At 33.1% G+C, this 22367-nt stretch overlaps 1 protein-coding gene across 3 annotated transcripts in view; it reads right to left on the reverse strand.

Annotated features, from left to right (window-relative positions):
• The window catches only part of LOC124354792, a 170007-nt gene that overhangs the window by 53293 nt on the left and 94347 nt on the right, over positions 1 to 22367 (reverse strand). For all 3 annotated transcript variants that reach the window (XM_046805505.1, XM_046805506.1, XM_046805504.1), the window contains exons 12-19: positions 21430 to 21505; positions 14328 to 14512; positions 13495 to 13605; positions 10180 to 10288; positions 9417 to 9494; positions 7566 to 7859; positions 4983 to 5123; positions 3197 to 3375 (exon numbers count right to left, since the gene is read on the reverse strand). In XM_046805505.1, the coding sequence (XP_046661461.1) occupies positions 3197 to 3375; positions 4983 to 5123; positions 7566 to 7859; positions 9417 to 9494; positions 10180 to 10288; positions 13495 to 13605; positions 14328 to 14512; positions 21430 to 21505 (1173 nt within the window). The remainder of the gene's footprint in view (positions 1 to 3196; positions 3376 to 4982; positions 5124 to 7565; positions 7860 to 9416; positions 9495 to 10179; positions 10289 to 13494; positions 13606 to 14327; positions 14513 to 21429; positions 21506 to 22367) is intronic.

The raw sequence follows: 22367 nt of genomic DNA on the forward strand, positions 1-22367 counted from the left end.
TTGCACATATCTGCTCTTTACAAAGAAGAAATTAATCAGTTTGTAAGACACTCACTTATTATGGCAAAAAATAAGCTATGGGAAGTGAATATGTTCAATGAATCAATGTCTTTATTCCAGAGAAAGGTCTATATTGGAACTGTCTGAATTACCCTTCTCTGCATTCTACCCTGTCACACAGCTGGATGCCAAGAAACTTGTTGGCTCTAACACAGGTGTCTTCAGAAATCCTTACTTTGACATTAGATGGATGCAGATTGAGTGCTATGAATACTTCAGGAACATAAGTGCTAAGCTGTGGATGTACATCCATTTAAGTAATTCTAAGCAAAATTAAACATTAATAAAAAAAAAATTCAACATCTAGCACTCATGGTTAAAAACATGTTTTCAGTAGCAAATATGTTTTGTTTTTTTTTCTTAGGACAAGAAGCTTATTAATTGCACTTAGTCCTATAAAAACTTGCTGCTTTCAGAGTGACAGGATATTCAGGATAGGGGGTAGGGGACCGCCTCCTATCAGATCTATGAGGAAGAATTAGGGCACTAATCTCAAAGTTATGTCCCCCTGGAAGAAGGGGAGGCCAGCTCTGAACCAGCCTCTCTAGTCAAAGCAGGCAGGGGGTGGCACACTCTTGTTAAGGCTAGCAAGAACCTCTGATACTTAGGGAACGAACTCCACCAACTCTAACAGTCATCTCCCGCAGTAGACCTATCGAACTACCCTTGCACCCCAGAATCTCGACATTTGCAGTTAGTGTGCCGCTCCTGGACATCCATAAGGTTGTGCAGATTTAAGTGACACATCGGTTTTTACTGTGCCCAGTGGTAGGTTCAACTGGAAGGTATACATCAGCCAGAAGCGATCCCTGCTGGGTAAAACAGCAAATATGTTAAAAGTCTAATGGAGTGAAGCACTGAGACTAATGAGGAAATGAATGTAAAATAATGATGTGTCAGTGAGACTTTATGAGCTAAAATGGTTTCCAAAATTCTATACATTATGATAATCCATAATGGTTGCTTATTTAGTAATTTTTATAATGTTGTGAGGATTCCATTACTTTTTAATTTTAAAGCTACTGTGACTGCTTTGTGATTGTGGAGATAAAACCATTTTACATTTTTGTAAGGGCAAAATTTCAAGGATTTTTAGAATTTCTAACTGTATAGTTAAAACAATTTGTAATGTTCTACATATAACGATTTTTTTCACAGATATTTGTGCCTTGAATGTGAATTTATTACAAGCCATTTCCATAGAAGCTCTAATTATCCAATGGCTAAACAGTTGTGTAGATGGTCTTGATGTGCTCTCCCTGATATCACCTGTGTCTTTCAGTCAAAGGGTTATAGTTTGGAGATTTTTTTATTCTTGTATTTGTGTAGATATTATTTTTACACATTATGCTCAATCAATTAATGTATATGAATTAATCTATTTTTAGGTATAAGCATTATTTGATATACAAAGATTTATAGAATATTTTGAGTAGCGATGTTCTTAGAACACTGTTACTCAATACCATGTATCAGGACACTTGTTGATTATTATTAGATAATTTACAAACTACCAAAAATCTCAGTAATTGAGTTTTTACAGTAAAGTTTTGAACTCAAATATTATTGTTTCTCATATTTCTGATATTCATTACAAAAATGATAAAGTTTCCTTTTTCCATAAGTTTTAACTGATGTTCGTAGCTGTACTAAAAATGTTAAACCACTTAACTTTTTAAGTTTGATATTTATGACTTCATTTTACAGGGTTATTACATATTCAGAACACCTTTCTAATTGAAGCAATCTATTACTCACCAAACTTTATTACAGTAAATAATATGTACTTAAAATAGCTCTATAATTGTTTTAGAGCTACTAATGGATAAAAATAAATACATTTCTCTTTTTTCAAAACTCTTTTATTCAAAAATACACACACAAAATTTGAAAAATTCCTTTTTAATTAGAAAAAACATCCAAGTTTTGGAGTGCGCACAACTTACGCATGCATTATGATGACTACGTGCATTACTATAACATGTGAAATAAATCTACACATGATACTACCACCATACTGAACTAGGATTTTACAGCGACAATATCAGGATAACTGATCAAGTTCCAAAAAAATGCACATTATGTCAGTAAAACTCTATATTAGCCTATGACAATTGCAAATGTAGTGCACACTCGTTTTGGCTATACTTTTCCACACTCAACGGATTAACTTCATATTTATTAGTTTCTTAAATGTAATAAAACTTTGAATTTTCATCACCTGAATATGATTATATGTAAAATGTATAGTTAAAAGCTAAATAAATAAAATACAGTAATTTTGTAAAACCGAACAAATGAATCTACACTATATCTGAACAAACAATAAGGAAAAGAGTATTGCCAATACATTCATAGTGCTGCAATTGGAACTTCTGGGAACTAAATTGACAACTAAACAACATAGCTATAATATTTAAATTGTGATAGTAGCTTTTTGGATTCTGCAGCTCAAATTTATGTCTGCAAATGGTGGTTGAAGCAAAGTATCCGCTACACATTTAAATATAGTATTTGATAAAAACATAATTAATTCTAACAGAAACACTGGTTGATTTGATGAAATATAGTGAAACTAGCTTTATTCAATAAAATACAGAATGGTGTCAAATTAAATACAGTAGTCTGCTATTGAAAACAACGTATGTACTAGGCAGTTAATGCTTAGTGTAATATCTGCTTTTATAATATACATGTACCCAAAAGTAAAATACGAAAAAATAATAACATGTGATACTTTATTTTTTTTTAAATTTCAATTAGCAACTTTTATGTGAACTGCTACAATAGATTATTGTTACTATTATAGACTCACTTACTCAATTATACTACTCCTCGCTAGATCTGATAAAACGAACTACTATATAATAATGAATAAGTAAAATACTTATTCTTATTTTGCTGAATCATCACCTACACAACAATTTTATTTGGTAGATACAAATTTCTCAAATTCTCGTGACTACCATAACAAATAAAGAAGAAAAAAATTTAAATCTGAGCCAGAATAAATTACACTAGTTTATTTGAACGAATTGCTATTTACTGGAACAATCATGACATCCATGCACAGCATCAGTCTTTGCAAACTCCTATTTTATGCCACATCAACACCAATATAAGAAATAGGACTCACCAACCGTTGATAACGCCCTCAGGGTTGAGCATGGGCACAACTTTGAACACATACTGATCCCTGGCTCGCACGATGGGTAGCGAATCACTGAGCAGGTACTCCAACACTCCTTGCATCACCCAGGATGAGTTGCACTCCCCAGGATGTACACGGGCTGTCAGGAACACCACCTCTCTGTCCTGCAACACATTGTCAGCTTCATCATGTTGAGCATGGGCACAATTTTGAACACATACTGATCCCTGGCTCGCACGATGGGTAGCGAATCACTGAGCAGGTACTCCAACCTTCCATAACCCAAGATGAGCTGCACTTGCACTCCCCAGGGTGTCACGGGCTGTCAGGGACACCACCTATTTGTCCTGCTACTTAAAATAATTGTCCTACTCTGTTTTAACATTACAAATGATTGCATTATTTCTACAGGGTGGCGCAAAAAGAACGCATGGATTTGAGTAACGTAGTATTAGTGGAGGGGAGCGGTCAGTGACCGCCGAGCGACGCCATTTTGTTGATTGGATCAACAATCTTTGTACAACAGGATCAGTGTTGAAAAGTAAATCGACTGGTCGCCCTCGTACGGCGCGAACTCCGCAAAATTTTGAATATGTCAGAGCCTCAGTAATTGAAAGTCCTCACCGCTCGACTAGACGGCGTGCTCCGACCTTAGGGATATCACATCGATCGCTACAGCGCATGCTGACATGTGAGTTACAATTCCACCCTTACAAGATAATGATTGTTCAGAAGCTCCATGAACGTAACTTTCACGAAAGAAGAGTTTTTTGCGAGAGAATGCTTGATGTCGTTGGATATGACAATAATGTTGTAATGCTGAGTGATGAAGCTCATTTCCATTTGAATGGCTCAGTAAACAAGCAGAATTGCCGTGTTTTATAATTGTTAACACCCAACTCCCAAATTGGGTTGATTGATGATTGTTTTGGTGTAATTAAAATTTTGGTGTGATTAAAATTAACCAACTTATAGCCTTTTAAAATCCATGCGTTCTTTTTGCGCCACCCTGTATTAATTTCAACTACTTATGAATGATTACAACATTACTCAAATAATTATTATTATTCATATAACGTAAATCATTACAAATATAAAATAGTATTCAAATCCATCCACAAAATAATGAAAGTTGTTCCATCAATAGTTAGATCACATATTGGAATCTCTTTATCTATATGTCTGTACAAATTATTATTGGTTACCTAGATGACAGATGACTATGTATTAAACATTGCTGTGTGTCATTAGATTTCTGTTTCTCCTCCCTTCTTTGCATTCTAGCAGGGTCAGGTTGGCATATAAAGTTTATGCATTGCAATTAATTTCTTTTCGTGCTTAATTCCCCGTAAATAAGTGTTTGAGCACTAATAAAGCTGGAAGTGCCGATACACTAAATCTTTTGAAAGCCCATATATATTAGAAAAAATCTCTGGTATGGTAGTTAAATTCAACTCTTGATTGTATTTTATCTTCTACGTTGAACTGATGATTGTGTTCAATTGTATTCTTTTACAACACTGATATGTAGTAAATCCCCTGTAACTTTGAATTTAAACTGTGCTATGTATTGAAACAAAAACAGCTTTATAAACTTTTCATGAACTTTTCAAGTCATCTCTTAATTATTTTGTAAGTGGATAAAAAGTTTTAATTATTACAATTTGCATTATTATGAATATCAAGGTATAAAATATACTTTGTCAGTAAAAATGAAATAAAATAAATTTTCTTTGTGGGCAATATACACTAAGAGTACACCATTACTCACCCGGATCAGGTTCTGGTAGGTGGAGGGGGCAGTGATGGTGACAACTGGTGTCTCGTTGAAGTTGAGAGACTGACACAAGCTCTCAGCTCGCAGATACACAGACTCTCTGCAAACAGTCTGACTCCATCCCCACAGCCTGCTCTGCAGTACACATGAACAGGTCATTACTTTTCAGATGCCCATTGCAAGTCTTTGAAATATTGAACACTAAAGCTTTTTAACAAATTACCACTAAATGTAAAGTCTTTGTCTGTAAATAGTTTTAAATTAGTTCTTAAGAAATGGTTTTTAATAAAGCTTTTTTATAGTTTAAACGAATTCTACAATGTTTCATTAGATGACATAATACTTTAGGTGTAATATTTATATATTATAAATTATTCTTATATTTTGTTATTTTTTATATTTGTTGATTTTTAATTTCATTAATTGTTATGTTTGTTCATTGTTATATTTTGTTAATTGTTTTATATATATATATATATATATATATATATATTAAAACACATTTGATACACAACAAATTATCTTACAACATCAAATTTACACTGAAGTTAAATGTCTACTATTTTATTTATGTCATTGTGCTACCATTAATTGACTTATGTGACAAAGCCTATTGTAACTTATATGTTATTTAACGGCAATAAACAAATTGAATTGAATATTCAATCAGGATTCTTGCATAACTAAATTGAGAGTTTTAAATTGAATTTTGTTTCTCACAATTATTGATTTCGTGGCAGACAACAAAATATTATTTCCCAAATAATGTGGTTTTACTAAAAGTGGCTCTTTAATACATGATATAAACACAATTTTTCTTTTATAGTTTTTTTAATTTCAAAATCAGATTTTTTAATTTTTGGAATGATTTTTTATTTGTACTGAAACCTACAATATGTTTGACCATCATATACTTTTAAGTTAATTTGTGTTGATCTCAAGAAAACTTCTTTTTTTGGATCTTCAGCTATCTTAGTGGACTAGATACTAGTCACACACATGATTCGTACTTCTTCGTAGAAGCGTTAAATCTTCAATTAAACGCTACAATCGAAAAAATGAACTCTTGGTTCATTCGCAACAATTTATTCCTCAATGTTAACAAAACATTCATTCTTTACTTTCGATCTCAGACAGTTTCTAAGGGTTTTGTTATTTTAGACGAGGTTGACATCATTGAGGTTGATTCAGTATGTTTCTTGGGCCTTCATCTGGATACTGGTTTTTCTTGGCGTCAGCATATAGAGGCCCTTTGCTCTAAGCTCAACTCTGTATTGTTTTCCTTAAGGTGTCTTTCCAATTTCCTGAAAAGTAGTGCACTGAAAATGGTATATGATGGTTACTTTTCCTCTGTGAGGTCATATGGCATAATGTCATGGGTGGTATATGCATTTTCAGGGTATATATGGCATATGCACTGAAAATGGTATATGATGGTTACTTTTTCTATGTATTACTTTAAAGAGTATTCAAATTGCAAAAGAGGACTATTCGTTTAGTGTTTGGGTTGAGGGGCCTGGAGAGCTGTAGGCAACTGTTTCACCAAGAATGTATACTAACCCTCCCCTCCATTTTATTTATTCCGTTTCAATTTACACTTTTAAACACATTACCGATTTTCCTACCCACAATCATACATATTCCACCAGAAATAAAAATAGTTTAACAGTACCCCACCATAGTAATAATATGTTCCGCAAATCAATAGAACATTTAGAACCTACAATTTATAATAGATTGCCAGATTATTTAAAAGCTAGCACTTCACTTGCATCTTTCAAAAACAAGCTAAAAGACTTTCTGGTAAAAAAACTGTTTTTACTCACTCTTTGTGCCCCACCCAACCTTAAAAGTAAAAATATCAGTAGTACTGTTTTTCAATATATTTCTTAATTTTTAGTTTTACCAGAAATAACAATAACTTTAACAAGAATATTTTTTAGTATTTAGTTATTTATACATATTGACCATTCTCGATACATGTTAATGTCAATGAGAAATAAATGATTTTGATTTGATTGATTGACTTCATATACTGTTAATAAGGAATTGATTATTGTCATTATCGACTTTAATATGAATACTTCCGGGATTATTTCTTGATCCATTCGTTTTCTTACTATTAATCATCAAATGATATTTGTATAAGTAAAAAATAAGGGGAACATTTTTTTGCAGTTGAGACCTCATTTTCTGTCTGCAATATTCTAAGAAATTAGTGCTTTAATGCAATGGTTTTCTCAACAAATACAAATTTTGTAATATAAAGACTCAAATGATTGATTTTTATCTTTTTAGTAGATTTTTTTATAACTGCCATTAGTAATTTAAATGTTAGCTTGTTTGTAAGAAAATAAACAGTGGAATTTTTGTCTTAAAATGTGTAGCTGAATTTGCTAGGTTGATTGTATTTGTAAAAGCGTATTATGCAATAATCTATCCATTTGAGGTTTGTTTTGATGAATAAGTCCAGAAAATGCAATACGTCATTACTTTCAACTGACACTAAACATAATAAATGGGTATCAGCAGTTTATGGTGTTACATAGCAAGACTACACTGTCTATGTTTACTCACCAAGAGTTGAGAGTAAGTATACGGGTAATGGTAGGCCAGGTAACATACGTCCAGGGAGTGGGGGAACTTAATAGTGAAGGTGAGGGAGAGGTAGGTGCGCCGGCGGGTGCTCGAGGGGTAGGCGTTGCGGAAGTAGCAGATATCAGCACCTGCCCTCACCCAGCCCGGTCGACCTGCCATTGCCTCCTGCACCGAATACAGCAGCGGCTTCATGCCGTAGTTGAACTGTGAGTTTGCCTTCTCACAGTTGATCAGGTTGAACACGTACGGTACTCCCGCTTCCATATTGGATACCTGCAAATCAAGGCATATTTGTTATTTCCTCTATTTTAATAAAGCTTGACTGATAGACCAATTAGCTAGATTGATAAGTACCATTGACTGTTTGAACCTCTTATTAAGAGCCAATTGTACTGATGGCTATCTTCATTTTAGCCCCATAAGAGAATTATTAAACCTCAAAGACGTTACTTCCTTATTTTTGGTTGTGAGATGTCTTATTTTAAAGTTATACTAATCCAAACACTTAACAGTTTTACATATTATTACTGTTTATTCAGAAACTTATTGTTTAACCCTAGCAGTAGATGAAGCGCATTGTTTATGACCTTAGAAAAAACTGTGTGTCCTGTGGAAGCGCATCATTGATGAGCTTGAGGATTTTTGGATTAACATACTACTTATTGGCAAGATATCTGGATAATATTTATATCTATGAATTCAGGAAGTTCTAAACTACAAATCTTTATGAAGATGAAAAGCTAATGCATCGAAGGAATTGTGAAGAAAGTATTTTGTGAAGTGGGGTTGGCAACAGTTTCAAAACAAAGTTTGAGGTAATTTCTTTCTGCCGAGTTATAACCATTGTGAAGTTCAGTGTTTTTTTTTTTTTATTTATTTATTTTTTTTTATAATATACTACTAAGGATTAATTGGAGTAGTATTGTGAAAGTGTTTTATATGTAAACAGATAGTGAAAAAAGTATGTTTTTCATTTATTTGTATAACAAATTTCATATTTCATTGTGGGCTCTAGGCCTCTCTCCCAAAATAGAATATTTATTTATTATATTTCTTTAGATGAAAACATAATTTTATATTGATTTTTTTCACTGTTTCTTAAAATTTGGTTTTTTATTTTTCAAAATCATTCGTAGAATGCAAAGGTCTCCATTTCATTAGTTATAAGCTGCTTTTTATCTTTCAGAAAAGACGACTATGTTTAGGTTTTACACAGCATCATGTACTTTTTTCATTTTTGTCCATATTACAACATATGCACGCACAAAGGCACACGCACACACACACACACATGCGCATGTGCATGTGCACATGAACACACGCACACACACAGACACGCAGCAGAAAATAATGAAAATTATATATTCTATTAATACTTGTATACTATATTATGTTGTTGTCTGATTCTAAGTCTTATTGTCATTGGTATATAATATATATATATATGGTGATTTAGTAAAGAAATTATATGCTGTACTTAATTTTAATTATATTATAGTATTAATTTAAATGTTTTAACTATGTTAGTAAAAATAATATACACATAAAACAAAGACATTATTCTTTTTATAGCTGTACTACTTAGTAGACCATAATAATCTAAATTTATAAAATTCTGTCAGATTATTTCCTCACTGGTTGGTTAGTATAAACAATTAACTGAAAGACCTCACAGCAATAATTTACAATCACGCTCAGTTAACTCTAATCACTGTTCACTGTGTTAAAAAATAAAAAGATAAGAAATAAGACATCAACTACAGTTATAAAACACACAATTTGGAATCTATATTTTTATAGAAGCAATAATGTTGAATACAGATACAGTACCTCAAAATAGAACCAGGTGCAGTGTTCGGAGGAATTGACATCAGCACACAACATCAGGTCGTATTCTCTGGCCCCCACCTGATAGACAAAATAAGTCAGTTAAATATGAACATATTATTTACTTGGCATTTCTTACTAATAGCTGAAGTTCTCAGAGGAATTTACAACTATACTCGACTCCAAGGCTGGGCTAGTGCTACACAACTAGGTGCTATAAGTTGCTTTGGAAGTTTGTGACTAATCATAATACATATTATTGTGAAAGAAGTTTATTATTTTCTTTGTTTTTGTTATGGTAATATTATTAATGTGATTTCCTTCCATGTCTCCCTTTATTTGTAGAAAAGGAGCTTGGGTTAATGAATAAAGATGTTTGTTGTTGAAAACTAATGTATGAATATGCTTGAGCAAGTGCATTAACATAATTGGGAATTTTGAGGCATGTATTTCATACACAACGCTTTTTATCTCCTGACGGAAACAAAAACTCTCCTGAACAGAGCTCAAGATACAAACATCTAACAGTCTGCTTTCAATTATGCAGCACAATTACGTGTAGATTTTGAAGTATTTTAGTATCAACACCAGAGACTGATGGTCAGCACCTGATGTGTCAGCAAAAAATGCTTTACTTTATTTGACAATGAATAATTTTATTGATAATTTTATGTTGACACAAAAATAATACTGTTATTGGTTAAAAATATAAATGACCATAGAAAATTATCAAAACTATAAGTAAACTATGGGATAATTGACCTACTTGAATGGCTTTTCGAAGGTTTCCACTCTCAAATCTCGACTCAAAAGTGAGTCTAGAATGACTAACCTCCTTGACACCCACTCTTTGCTCATCGTAATTGCACAAGTCTCTGTAACAACCAAATGCAAAATTAAATTATTGTAAGTAAATGAGGAAAACTCGTTAAATAATCTAAATTATACAAAGTGAAGTTAAATTGTGCCAAAAATCAAAATGTGGAAATACGTCTATACTCTGTTAGTATTAGAGACCTACTTGAGACTAATTGTATTTTTATTTTGCAATAAAAGTGTTTTTTTTTTAATTAGGTAAAACCAATGCTTAAATAATATATTACTTAGTACCTTTACATGAAAAAAAGACCAAACAACAAAGTTTTAAACATAAAGCAAGTAAACATTGTGTTTTTTTGAAAATTGCATTTAATCATCATTTAAAGGGACGAAGAGGAAATACTGCCATTTAAATCTGAGTCAGAGTGACATACACGGCTACACAATCGCTGAGTGAAGTCTCCGGGCCCCAGCTGGCCACTAACCATCACCCACTGAGATGAGGAGACAACTATCTGTACTTCTTGATCTCTGCAAGAGATCAGTAAGAGCCACATTTGGTGATCTGCCATGGTTTAAGGATTAACGTGTAGCTTTAGACAAAATAAAAAATTAATTTTTAATAGCTTCAAAATCGCAGACATTTAAAATTTGTCATATCAAATTCATGAGAACTGTCATATTTGATAATAAAGATCAGGGGAGCTAAATCATATTTCAAAAAAGGAAAAATAATTAATACCTAATTTTTATCAATCAATCAATCAATTCTTCATTGTCATTAAACAAAATACAACATTGTAATAGACATTGTCAAATAGGTACATAAAATATACTCTATGCTAAAAATATAAATATAAAGGCCTACATAAAACATATAAAATATTAGACTAGAATGGTAGGCTATGTATTGTTAAAATTTAAGGTCACTCATGTCAGCAGTTTCCCAGTCCTCAACACAATAAAAGGCTTTAATTTTTAACCAATTTGGTAAAACTTTTTTTAAAATTATGTACAGTAACATTCCTAGTAGCTAATGGTAACTTATTAAACAGTTTGACCCCAATGTAACCATAACTGTGTTGTGTTTTACTTAGTCTAACATATTTACAATCAATTAGGCCCTTATTTCTAGTGTTATGCTCATGGCAACTACCTCTTAGGTTATATTCATCCAAATGTTCTTTAACATAGATCAGACATTGGAGAATATACATTGAGGAAACAGTAAGTATGCCTAGCTCTGTAAAATGTGATCTACAGCTATCCAGAAAGCCAATACTTGAAACACATCTGATTGCTCGTTTTTGCCATTTAAAAACCTCCTTTGCACCAGGAGCGTTTTCCCACAGGATTAGGCCATACAATATGTGCGAGTGGAAAAAGGCATAGTATGCATTTATGACTAAACTGTCATTTGTGTACTGTTTTAGCTTACTTAGTAGGAAAACTACTGTAGATAAGCGAGGTAATGCTATAAGAGGTAATGCTACTGAAAATATTAACTTTTACTTCTTGACTAAACATGGATTATTGCCTTACGTCATGGTTTCATAATGCATCATAACTCTATTTTATCAGTTCATTTTTCGTTCAATTTTGAAAACTAAAATACCAAAATGTTCACTTTTTTTAGATAAGGTTCTGTAACTTCCAATTTTTTGTATTCATAAAGCTTTTTGATAAAATTGTATATACAAAATACTAAATTTTCTATAGTTAGATGTAAAGAATACACTAATCAATCATGTCAATACTGAATTTTTCAATTGTAATGGACAAGTAGTCCAAAAACAATTTATTATGAAACTCAACCAAGGTATGTTAACTAAATACAATCCCACTTTGAGTGGCTTATGGATTTTATTTTCATTATCAAAGAAGTCAACCCCCTCTACCCACTGATTAACAATTGATACCAAATGAGACACCAGTAGATCCTCCAACAAATACTGTATAGATCGTACAAGATATGCTGAAACCCTGAGACCAACATCAACATTGAGATTTGAGCTCCCATGGATGTAAAATACTTTGTGGAAAAAACACAAATCCACTATAAGATGATGATTCTTCACGGCCAAGAGTTCAAGTTCCTACTTTATATATTTCTCAGGACCAGCAGACCCAAGGAAACTTGAAGGCCATCCAAGAAACAAACCTCTGAACTCCCTCAACAACATCACAAGTGAACCCCCTATCTCTATTAGAGATGACAGAGGCATATTCAAGATGACATCTTACAAGTGACATATTATAGCATCACAGGTCTCTTTTCTATGAAAGTGTTTCCCAATCCACTTAATAAGCACAAGATTTTGTTTTGTTTTAGATACTGCAAAATGAACATGCTGAGACATTAACAGCAAGTCTGAAACAATCATCTTTCGTGCCACAGGCTGGTCATCAATAACATAAGGAAAGAGAGATGTATATACCTTTCCACGTAAAAATATCATCTCAGTCTACCCCAGGTTCAAGAGTAACATATTGTCCTAAGACCACTAGCAATCCTATTAACAGAGGCTTGAAGAAAATTATGATTATTAATACTATGGATTAGCAATTATATTTTGATGTCACCAGCATAAAGATAAACATTATATTCCAAAACCGATGTTATATCATTCATAAAAGAAGGAAGAGTAGTGGACCGAAATTTGACACCTTTGGTACCCCTGAGAGCGCAGTGAAAAGGGATAAATTCAAAATTCAAAATCCAAAAGCCTTGGCGGTAAAAGGATAAACACAGAAAAATACTTTCTGTTATATTAGCTTCTTACAAAAAGTACTTTTTAGAACAATGGTTTAGGAATCAGGATATTAAAAAAATTATTTAGAGACCTTAAAAACAAATTCCTGTAGTGATTAGCACATTTGGAAAATACCCGTACATTTCAGTACAGTTGCATTACATTTCCAGCAATTACATTTTCCAGAGATACAGGCAATAAGAAAAATACACCTTAAGCTGCATACATCTGCAAAAATGTCAATGATTAATCAAGGAAATAGCTGCAAATTTTGAGTGACTTGTCATTGTCACTGGTATGTCCAATAATCTCTGAAGTTCCTCTTGATTCACTTTACTTTACTGGTTTGTAAGGTAAGCAAAGAACAAGTATATACACGCAAAGCTTCATAGCTGTTAAACAGTGTCCATGCACTTAAATAATAACTGTTATTTTGAAGTAGTATTATTCAAAATTAATGTGACAGATATCTGTTCATCACCAAAGAATAACAACACTACATGTATTACCTACTGACTCGAGTGCTCATGTTAACCAGAAGCTGGTCCAAGTCATAACACACCTCCTTGGTGGCAGTCTCTTGTCTTAATCCTCTCTCCACACTTGTCAGCAGTTTTGTCCTGCCAAAACAGTTTGTCAAAAGTAACAGCTAGTGCCTACCATTTTAATTAATCTTAAAATTATTGTTTTGGAGTTTGAAAATCGTATACTGAATAAACTTGAACATATTCATGGTAGTATACAGATCCCAAAACATAGAGTTAATGATATTTTGTAATACCGGAAGAAGAGAAATGTTCAAAAAATAATGTTACCTTTATAAACCTTCTACTGACAAAAACAAACTTTAAACAAAGAAGTGAGTGTGTAATATGCTGGACAATGAGAATTAGTTAACAAAAATATATTTGTCCTGTACATAAGCATTGTAACCAAATATAGAGGCTTTCACACAATACATAGGTATGTCCAATGTAATTAGAGAGCATATGCACTAGAACCTATCACAGTATTTCAAACCTCAATGTGCAAATTATTTCAGAATTGTGAAACTTTAGGTTGTGCCTGATTTTTTCTAATACACTGTACTTTACCGTGCAAACTTGAATGGTAATTATAAATTACTACATTATAAACACTGTTTATGGCAATAATGCTGTCAAGAAAATAACCTGCATTGATCAGAAATACTGATAGGCTATTATGTGGTCCTTGGTTGCTGACAAACTCAATTTTTTTAAAGTTATCAGTTAGTCAATTATAACCATAACCCAGGGATTAAAAAACCACTGATGAAAAGTGTATAAATGATGATAGACAAAATGTAATGTAACCTACTGACCGACAAGTCCTGCGATCTTTGGCGTTGAGTGGCTCGTCGTAGGTGACACTCTCTCCCCCAACCAGGTCCGGGTAGGCTACCTTGACAAACGGTAGCACACTACGCACACGTGAGGCTATATGACAGTACACAGTGCGGTAGTTGGCATCCTTCTTGATGTATTTAAGCGATGTCAGCGTTACACTCTGCAACAGATATCAATTTAGACATTGTAACACAGATAGAGCTTCACTACTCCCAAAATGTTCAAATGCATTTTTCTGCTCCAAAAAAGGCTTTAACACACATTCAGGCCCGGAAATATATCAGTGTTACATCTCTCTTGTACCAACATTATTCTCCTACATTTCACACAATTCTTTAAACAAATAAATTTGTAGTGTTATTTACATAAAAAAAAACACCATTTCTCTGTTTTACCATGTTTTCACATTAACACAGCTTTTCCATGCACCCTTCGGTCTATATCAGGCCGAGTTTGCCAGACTACTGTAATACAGTATATGTTTCAGTCAACACAATTGTATTAGTCGGCATCATTGAATACTTTGTGAGTAATATGCAGTAATCAAGAAAAATAGCATTCTTTATTCTATTAATAATTGCTAAATAACCAAAAGTTTTATCACAATGCTAGGTATCAGTTGAGATATGGATTGCTCACTGCCCCTAATGCACTGACGACACCATTAAAATGGTGGACGCCGAGGTAAAATTAAAATTGGCGGAGAAGAGAAGGTGGGTTTTTGTATCACGTCTTGATGCGGAGGTTACTAAGGTGGAAATGGAATCATACTTATCAGATTGTGGTGTCACTAACTTTGTATGTGAAGATGTTCGCTCTAGGTATGACACCTATAAATCCTTTAAAATTGGAGTGGAAGAAGATGTGTTTGAAAAAGTGTTGAATGCTGAATTTTGGGATGATGGGGTGTTAGTCAAGGAGTTTGTGGCACCTCGCAGATCCCTGCATGCTGTGAGTGGGTCTAATTTAAACTATGTACATCAAGTTCTGATGCAAAAAGGATAGGCCTGGACTTGGCTAATGTTCAAAGGGAGGACAGTACTTTATTTGAAGACCCTAAAGGTGGGCGGTTTAGTGTTGCCAATTCAGGGGGAGACATTAAAAGTGATGATAAGTACAAAAATTCCAGGTTAAAGGACTGGTTTAAGCTATTTTATATAAACATACAAGGTTTATGGAGTAAAATTGAAGAGTTGGAGGGATTTTTAATTGATGCAAATATGAGTGTAGTATGTCTCAGCGAGCATTGGCTCCGTAATGAGCAGGTGGATTTGTGTGTTCCTGCCAACTACAATATTGGGAGCAGTTTTTGTCGCATGAATCATATTCAGGGTGGTGTTTTATTATGCCTTAATCAAAGTTTAGCGGGTACTTACACTGCAATTAACCTCAACACCTTTTGTGATGAACTTAACTTTGAAGTAGCGGTTGTGGAAATACATAACATCAACTTAATTGTAGCCTGTCTTTACAGATCACCGAAAGGTAGTCCAATACTTTTTCTCACGCAGCTGGAAAAATTACTGCGGTTTTTGATAGGCTACAAGAGACAATTGCTTATTTGTGGAGATGTGAATGCGGATTTCGACATTAATACAAATAAATCTACAGTTACTCAGTTTTCTAATTTATTGAGACAATTTAATTTGTATTGTGCAAATCATGAGCCTACACGTGGGCAGGCATGCCTTGATAACATCATGACTGATTGTACACCAGATTGTTACTATATTGAGGTGATCCAGCCAAGTCTGTCGGACCATGATGGTATACAATTTGAAGTGGATTTAAAGTTGGTTCTAAGTAACTATACTCCTGGTGGCAAGCCTGAAAATACCACTGTTCAACATATTCAAGTGCGTCAGGTTACTCCTTTTAACTGTGAACGTTTTAGGTTGGCATTGCTCAAGACTGACTGGTACTATCTCTTAAACAATATACGTAATCTTAATGAGGGCGGAGTAGGACTAGCAGAAGCCACTTTTGATACCTTCTTTAACACGTTTTTGTCAACGTTTGAGGAATACGTCCCATGCACAACCAAGAAAGTACCTGGGCGTAGTAATACATGTAGATCCAGGATGAGTTTTAAAAACAATAAGTGGTATAATGATGACCACAGAAAAATGAAAGATGAAATTCTGTTTCTGTTGGACATCTTCAAAAGCACAAAAAACTGTGAAATCCTTAGTATCTTGCGTGACAAGAGAAAGGCATACAAGAGAGCTCTACAAGCAAGTAAATTGTCCTTCAACGCTACTAGAATTGGAGAAGCGTCCAACAAATGCAGCATGGCCTGGACCATCATCAGTGAGGCAGCTGGGAAGCCTTCGAAGCGCAACCTGGGTGACGTCTCTCCGGACTGCTTCAACAACTACTTCCTGTCTTCAGTGGAAGAAATTAGTGCTAAAGTGAGGGGTAGTGTCGATGGGGCTATGAAGTGTATTGAAAAATCTGCAAAACCTAATACTAGTTTTAGTTTGTCTCAGGTCTCTTGTGAGCAAGTGTTAAGTGTGGTGAAGTCACTGAAAATATCAGAAAGTAAAGATGTGTATGGTCTAACCAGTAAGTTATTTATTTATGTTATTTATTCTATTCTAGTCCCTCTAACTTATTGTTTTAATCTGTGTATTCTTGAAGGGGTATTCCCTAATTGTTTAAAGTTCTCAAGAGTTGTTCTCATTTTTTAAAAAGGCAACCCTAAGTTACCAGCCAGTTATCGGCCCATCTCTTGTATTCCTGTTATGGCAAAGGCTTTAGAAAAAATCATAAAGATACAGTTGTGTAGTTATTTTGAAGGATTTAAGTTATTTAATGATAATCAATTCGGCTACAGAGAGGGTTGTTCTACAATAATGGCAGTGGATAGTCTTGTGACTGAATTGTACTTAGCTGTGGAGGAGAAGCGCATCGCTCGGGTCACACTGTGTGATCTGAGCAAGGCATTTTATTGTGTGGCACATGATATTCTTATTGAGAAATTGCATTATTATGGTCTCAAAAATTGTGAACTTAAATTTTTTGAGTCTTATCTTAGTAATAGAACACAGCTGGTTGAGGTAAATGGTAAGAGATCTCTGATATTAGATGTTAACCAAGGTGTCCCACAAGGCTCAATTTTGGGGCCAGTGCTCTTCTTAATTTTAACTAATGTAATGTTAATTTCTTTTAATGTTGATTGTTTTTCCACTGTTTATGCAGATGATACCTCCTTGGTTTCTTGTCACAATAACATTAATTCTCTTGAACATACCTCTCAGGAGAGTTTTGACAAAGCTGTTAACTGGTTTACTGTCAATGGTCTTTTTTTAAACGCTGAAAAAAACTAAAAAGATGATTGTATCATTGAATAGTACATATCAATCTGATAAATACTTTGAGAATGTAAATTTGTTGGGTATACACATTGATTGTAAATTATCATGGAAATGCCATATTGAGTTTGTGTGTAAGAAGTTGTCTAGAGTCATATTTTTACTATGTAGTTTAAAGAAAATTGTTTCTAAGGTCTATTTAAGAATGGCCTATCATGCTTTTTTTGAGAGTACTCTGAGGTATGGCTTGATTGTTTGGGGTAATGGTGTAGGAATTGGCAATGTTTTAATTTTGCAAAAGAAAGCTCTCAGGATCTTGACCAACTCCTTGATGCAAGAACACTGTAAGCCCTTGTTTGTAGAAACAGGAATTCTTACTGTTGTTAATTTGTATATTTATGAAATAATTAAGATTGTGAGAAAGGATATTGATAGTTTTAAGTCCAGGTCGGATATCCATGTCCATAATACTAGCTTTAGAAATAAAATTGATGTAACAAGATGTAGATTGACAAGGACACAAAAATATCACCATACACTTGCTGTAAAACTGTATAATAAGTTGCCAATGTGCCTGGTAGAATTAATATGTGATAAGATGTTCTCCGACAGACTGTATAAATGGCTTAAACTGAATCCTATGTATTCTGTTGATGAATTTCTTGAATGTGAAATTGTTTTCTAATATAATGGGCCTATTTTCTAATTTTAATATATGTTAATTTGCTATCTGTTCTTTGTTACACTACTTGTTATTAATCTATAGCCTCTATTCTTGTTAATGTTCTTGTTAATTTGAATTGTTACTTTGTGATGACTCAAAATTTTATATCTGTTATCTTATTGGTTATTGTTAACTGGTTTGTTATTTGAAATTTTGTTATTTGTTATGTGTAACTGTATTTCAGAATGTTACCTAGAATATTACTTGAACAATGAGGATCTACCAGGGGCTAATGCAAGTTATTTTTGAAGTGAAAACTTCTTTAGGCGCGTTGAGCGTTTTGGTAGAGGGTAAAATCCTCGGTTCGCGTCACCGACATGCTAATGATAATACTCTATGTAAAACAGCTGATCCCTATCAAAAGACAAACTGCTTGTTGTTCCAGGCTTGTGCAAGCCTACCTTTAACGTGGTTGTGTTTACTTGGATTGACGGAATTCAATGAAACAAGTACTGTTGGAATTGTAATGTAATTTTTCATTTAATTGGTGTCTAGTAAGTTTTTTATAACTGTACTGGTTTTTTTCTAATTTGCCTTTAAAATTTTAACCGTAGACTTGGCCGCGGACTACTAACCTGCATGAAAAAGTCAGTCGCTGTGTTAAAACTGTCCCGGCGGAGTATGAAAACAGACTGCGAAAATCAGTGACCTTTACGGCTTCCTCTCGCGATTTAAAAGTGAAGCTAATGTCGTACAATACTGTAAGATGCGTCAAATTAAAGCTCTTAATATTGGCAATCTATTGGTTACATTTTTGAATATTAAAAAAAATTTTGAAATAATTTTGATTATTGTTTACATTTTACATAGCGTTTACAATGACAAGAAAAAAAGTAGTAAGCGAGGATTTTTTTTATTTTTTGGTCAGACAAAATTTGTCAGCGAGAAAGTTGTGTGAAAATAGATGAATATTTTTTTTGTAATTTATCATTTTTTTATTGGAAGTTTAGTTTTAGCCTGTAGTAGCGTATGAAGTAATGAGTGAACGTTTCTGCCGGAACTGTAGTTGGCGCATTGGCTCACTGATACCGTATTAACTCAATAAATTAGTTTATTGTGCAATAAAAATACCTTTACGAAAGAACCAAGTTAATTTAACTAATTTATTAGTCTTAAAAATATTGTGGGTTTAATTGTTATTGCAATTATATACTTTATCCATAGCAATAACTGTATTATTTACAACGGTGTTAACTCACTTGTATTCTATGTTTAACTAACTATTAATATTGAGCAATTACAACAAGTATAATGATTGCATTGAACTTTTTTGCATTAAAATAATATTCTTTAATACCTACAGTACTTTTTTTACAATGGAGCGGCGAGTTCCTCCACATCACTGGCGTCACTATCCTCTTCACTATCGCTGGTCTCAGAATCACCGATGTTTATTATAAAACTTTCACTAATACATTCGACTATTTCTGACTGTATTATGTGCGCGTTGGACGCTTTTTGGATAAGTATAATTTTGTGAGTCACGTCAACAATACGTTATAGTAGCAGTACATCTGTATAATTTTTGCATATAGTTTTAATTACTCTCAACTTAATAGTTCCGTTTTCACTTCTATCGGCAGTCCCACAACTGCTACTGTTTTTTTTTTTTTTTTTGTCTGCTCTCATTTTTGAATTTTTTATTAACTATATATACTACTGCTGGTTGTAGTAGTTTTATAATTTATTGACAAGACCTATTGTAATTTTTGTAATTGCTTAGTGGTCAATAAATATCTAAATATCTATCTATCTATCTAAATATTTATCTATCTATCTATCTATCTACCATGGTAGCATCCAAATCCACCAATCCAAAATAACCCATCTTAGGAGTGTCCCTGTCCCCAAACATCAAGAGACAGGACATATATTGCAAATTATCATTATTGTATTGGTTTATTAATCGAATTACTAATTAATTATTTGTTTAAGTTAATCAGTTACCTATTTACACTATCAATCCATTCATCATAGCCCATGTATTATTACAAGTATCTATCATAACCTTTTAATTTCCCTCTATATAAAAGTTATGGACAATACCTACAACCTTTGACAATTTCATTAAACTCCTTGTATTTTAAATAATCCCTTTATTAAGTGAAAATTTATTGCTGGCTACTAAATTGACACAAGACACTCTTTATTGAACATTATTGATTGTGTTTTGGGTTATGTTTCCTGCCTTAACTTTCTTATTCTTGACTTAACAGTGCTTGAGTGAAGACTTCACTTCTATTTCCCTTGAACACTTATAGTGCAAAGACTCTCATGTCAACTGTGAGGGTCATCTAGATAGAGTCGAGTAGCGTGAGACATTGCTGGTATTTGGTTGCAAGTACCAAAAATGGTCTATAACTTTACTTCATGGGCGTATTAGAACAAAACTTTGGCAAATTTATCTAGAAAAATCAGAAAGGTTTCAAGTAACCACAATTCTAAATTTTGTAAAGCGGAGACATGTAAATTTTTTTTATAATTCACGTAAAATATATTCACTAAATGAACGTTTTCAAAATTATACAATACATAATGGCTAGCACAATCAACCACTCCCAAGATTACGGTTCTCACGTTCAGGCTGCCATGATCATGAAAGAAGAATATTTCATTTCATTAATTTATATTAACATATTATTTCAGTTTTTTATTCCAAACATTTAATAACTGCCATAATTATGAAATCACCCCTCTCCTCCCATTTTAGTATTGTCTTAAACCTTTTAATTGCATTAAATTTGTAAATAAAAAAATGTTACTGATCATTTTATTTATGTACTAGTATTAACATTTATATAGCCTAACTTCTGATGATATCTCATTGTTTAATCTTAAACCAATGATCAAAAATATTTGGGAAAATTGTAATGATTTATCATTTGAAATTTTATTAGACGTGTATTGAAACATTGAGGAAACTTTGGTTGATAAACAAGTTTAAATGCAATAGAAAATCCATCACTAACCAATGGTATAGTGTGTAGCTAAAAACCTAATAATGAAAATCAAATAAATGTGACCAAATCAGTTATCTACCTTATTGTCAAGTTGAGGGCAGTAGGAACCAGTACCAGACAGCATCAACATGTTCACATCATCCACATCACTATACCTACAAATATAAAACTTTTATTAGTTTTACACATGTTAGTCTGAATTTTCCGTTTAAGTTTAATAATATTAACTTTAAGTGTTAACTAAGATAATTTTACTTCATTTATCACAATGTTTTACTGAAATTGACCAATACAAATCTTTTTATATTAGTTACAAATTTCCACAAAGTAAGCCATTATCAATTAATAAGACGAAATGTACCTAAAAAAATCACTCTTTTACTGTTTTTATACCTATTTTTCAATTTCAAAATTTAAACTAACTATAAAATATTAGTGAATGTTTATTTTAATATACATGTTTATTATTTTTCTTCTAATAAATTTAATTTTAATTTTCTATTGGTCAGAACACAACTATTGTTATGTAATCATTTAATTCACTTTTACAATTCTCAATATTTGAATCTACGAGGGGTATTAGAAAAATAAGGTTCGCATGATTTTTTTAAAATAGACAGCTCTATATTTCTACTTAGTGTTATACATCAATTTAAAACTTAAACGTTAAGCTATTTTTCCACATAATCACTGTTTCTGTCCAAACACTTTTGTAGACGATGCTCAACTTTTCTATCCCCATGTTGTAGAATTCTGCCGCCAATCCTTTGAGGAATCGAGTAACCTCTTCCTTGACTTCATCATCGGTACTGATGCGTTGGCCACCCAAGTGTTCCTTTAATTTTGGGAATAAGTGATAATCACTTGGGGCTAGGTCTGGGCTGTGGGGGGGAGGGGATGGGGCACAATAGTCCAGCCAAAATTTGTCAACAGTTCTTGAGTTTGATGTGAGACATGAGGTCGAGCGTTGTCATGGAGAAGCCTCACACCACTGGACAATCTTCCTCTCCGGCGGTT

Source organism: Homalodisca vitripennis, chromosome 2 (genome assembly GCF_021130785.1).
Source record: "Homalodisca vitripennis isolate AUS2020 chromosome 2, UT_GWSS_2.1, whole genome shotgun sequence".
Classification (NCBI taxonomy): Eukaryota; Metazoa; Arthropoda; class Insecta; order Hemiptera; family Cicadellidae; genus Homalodisca; species Homalodisca vitripennis.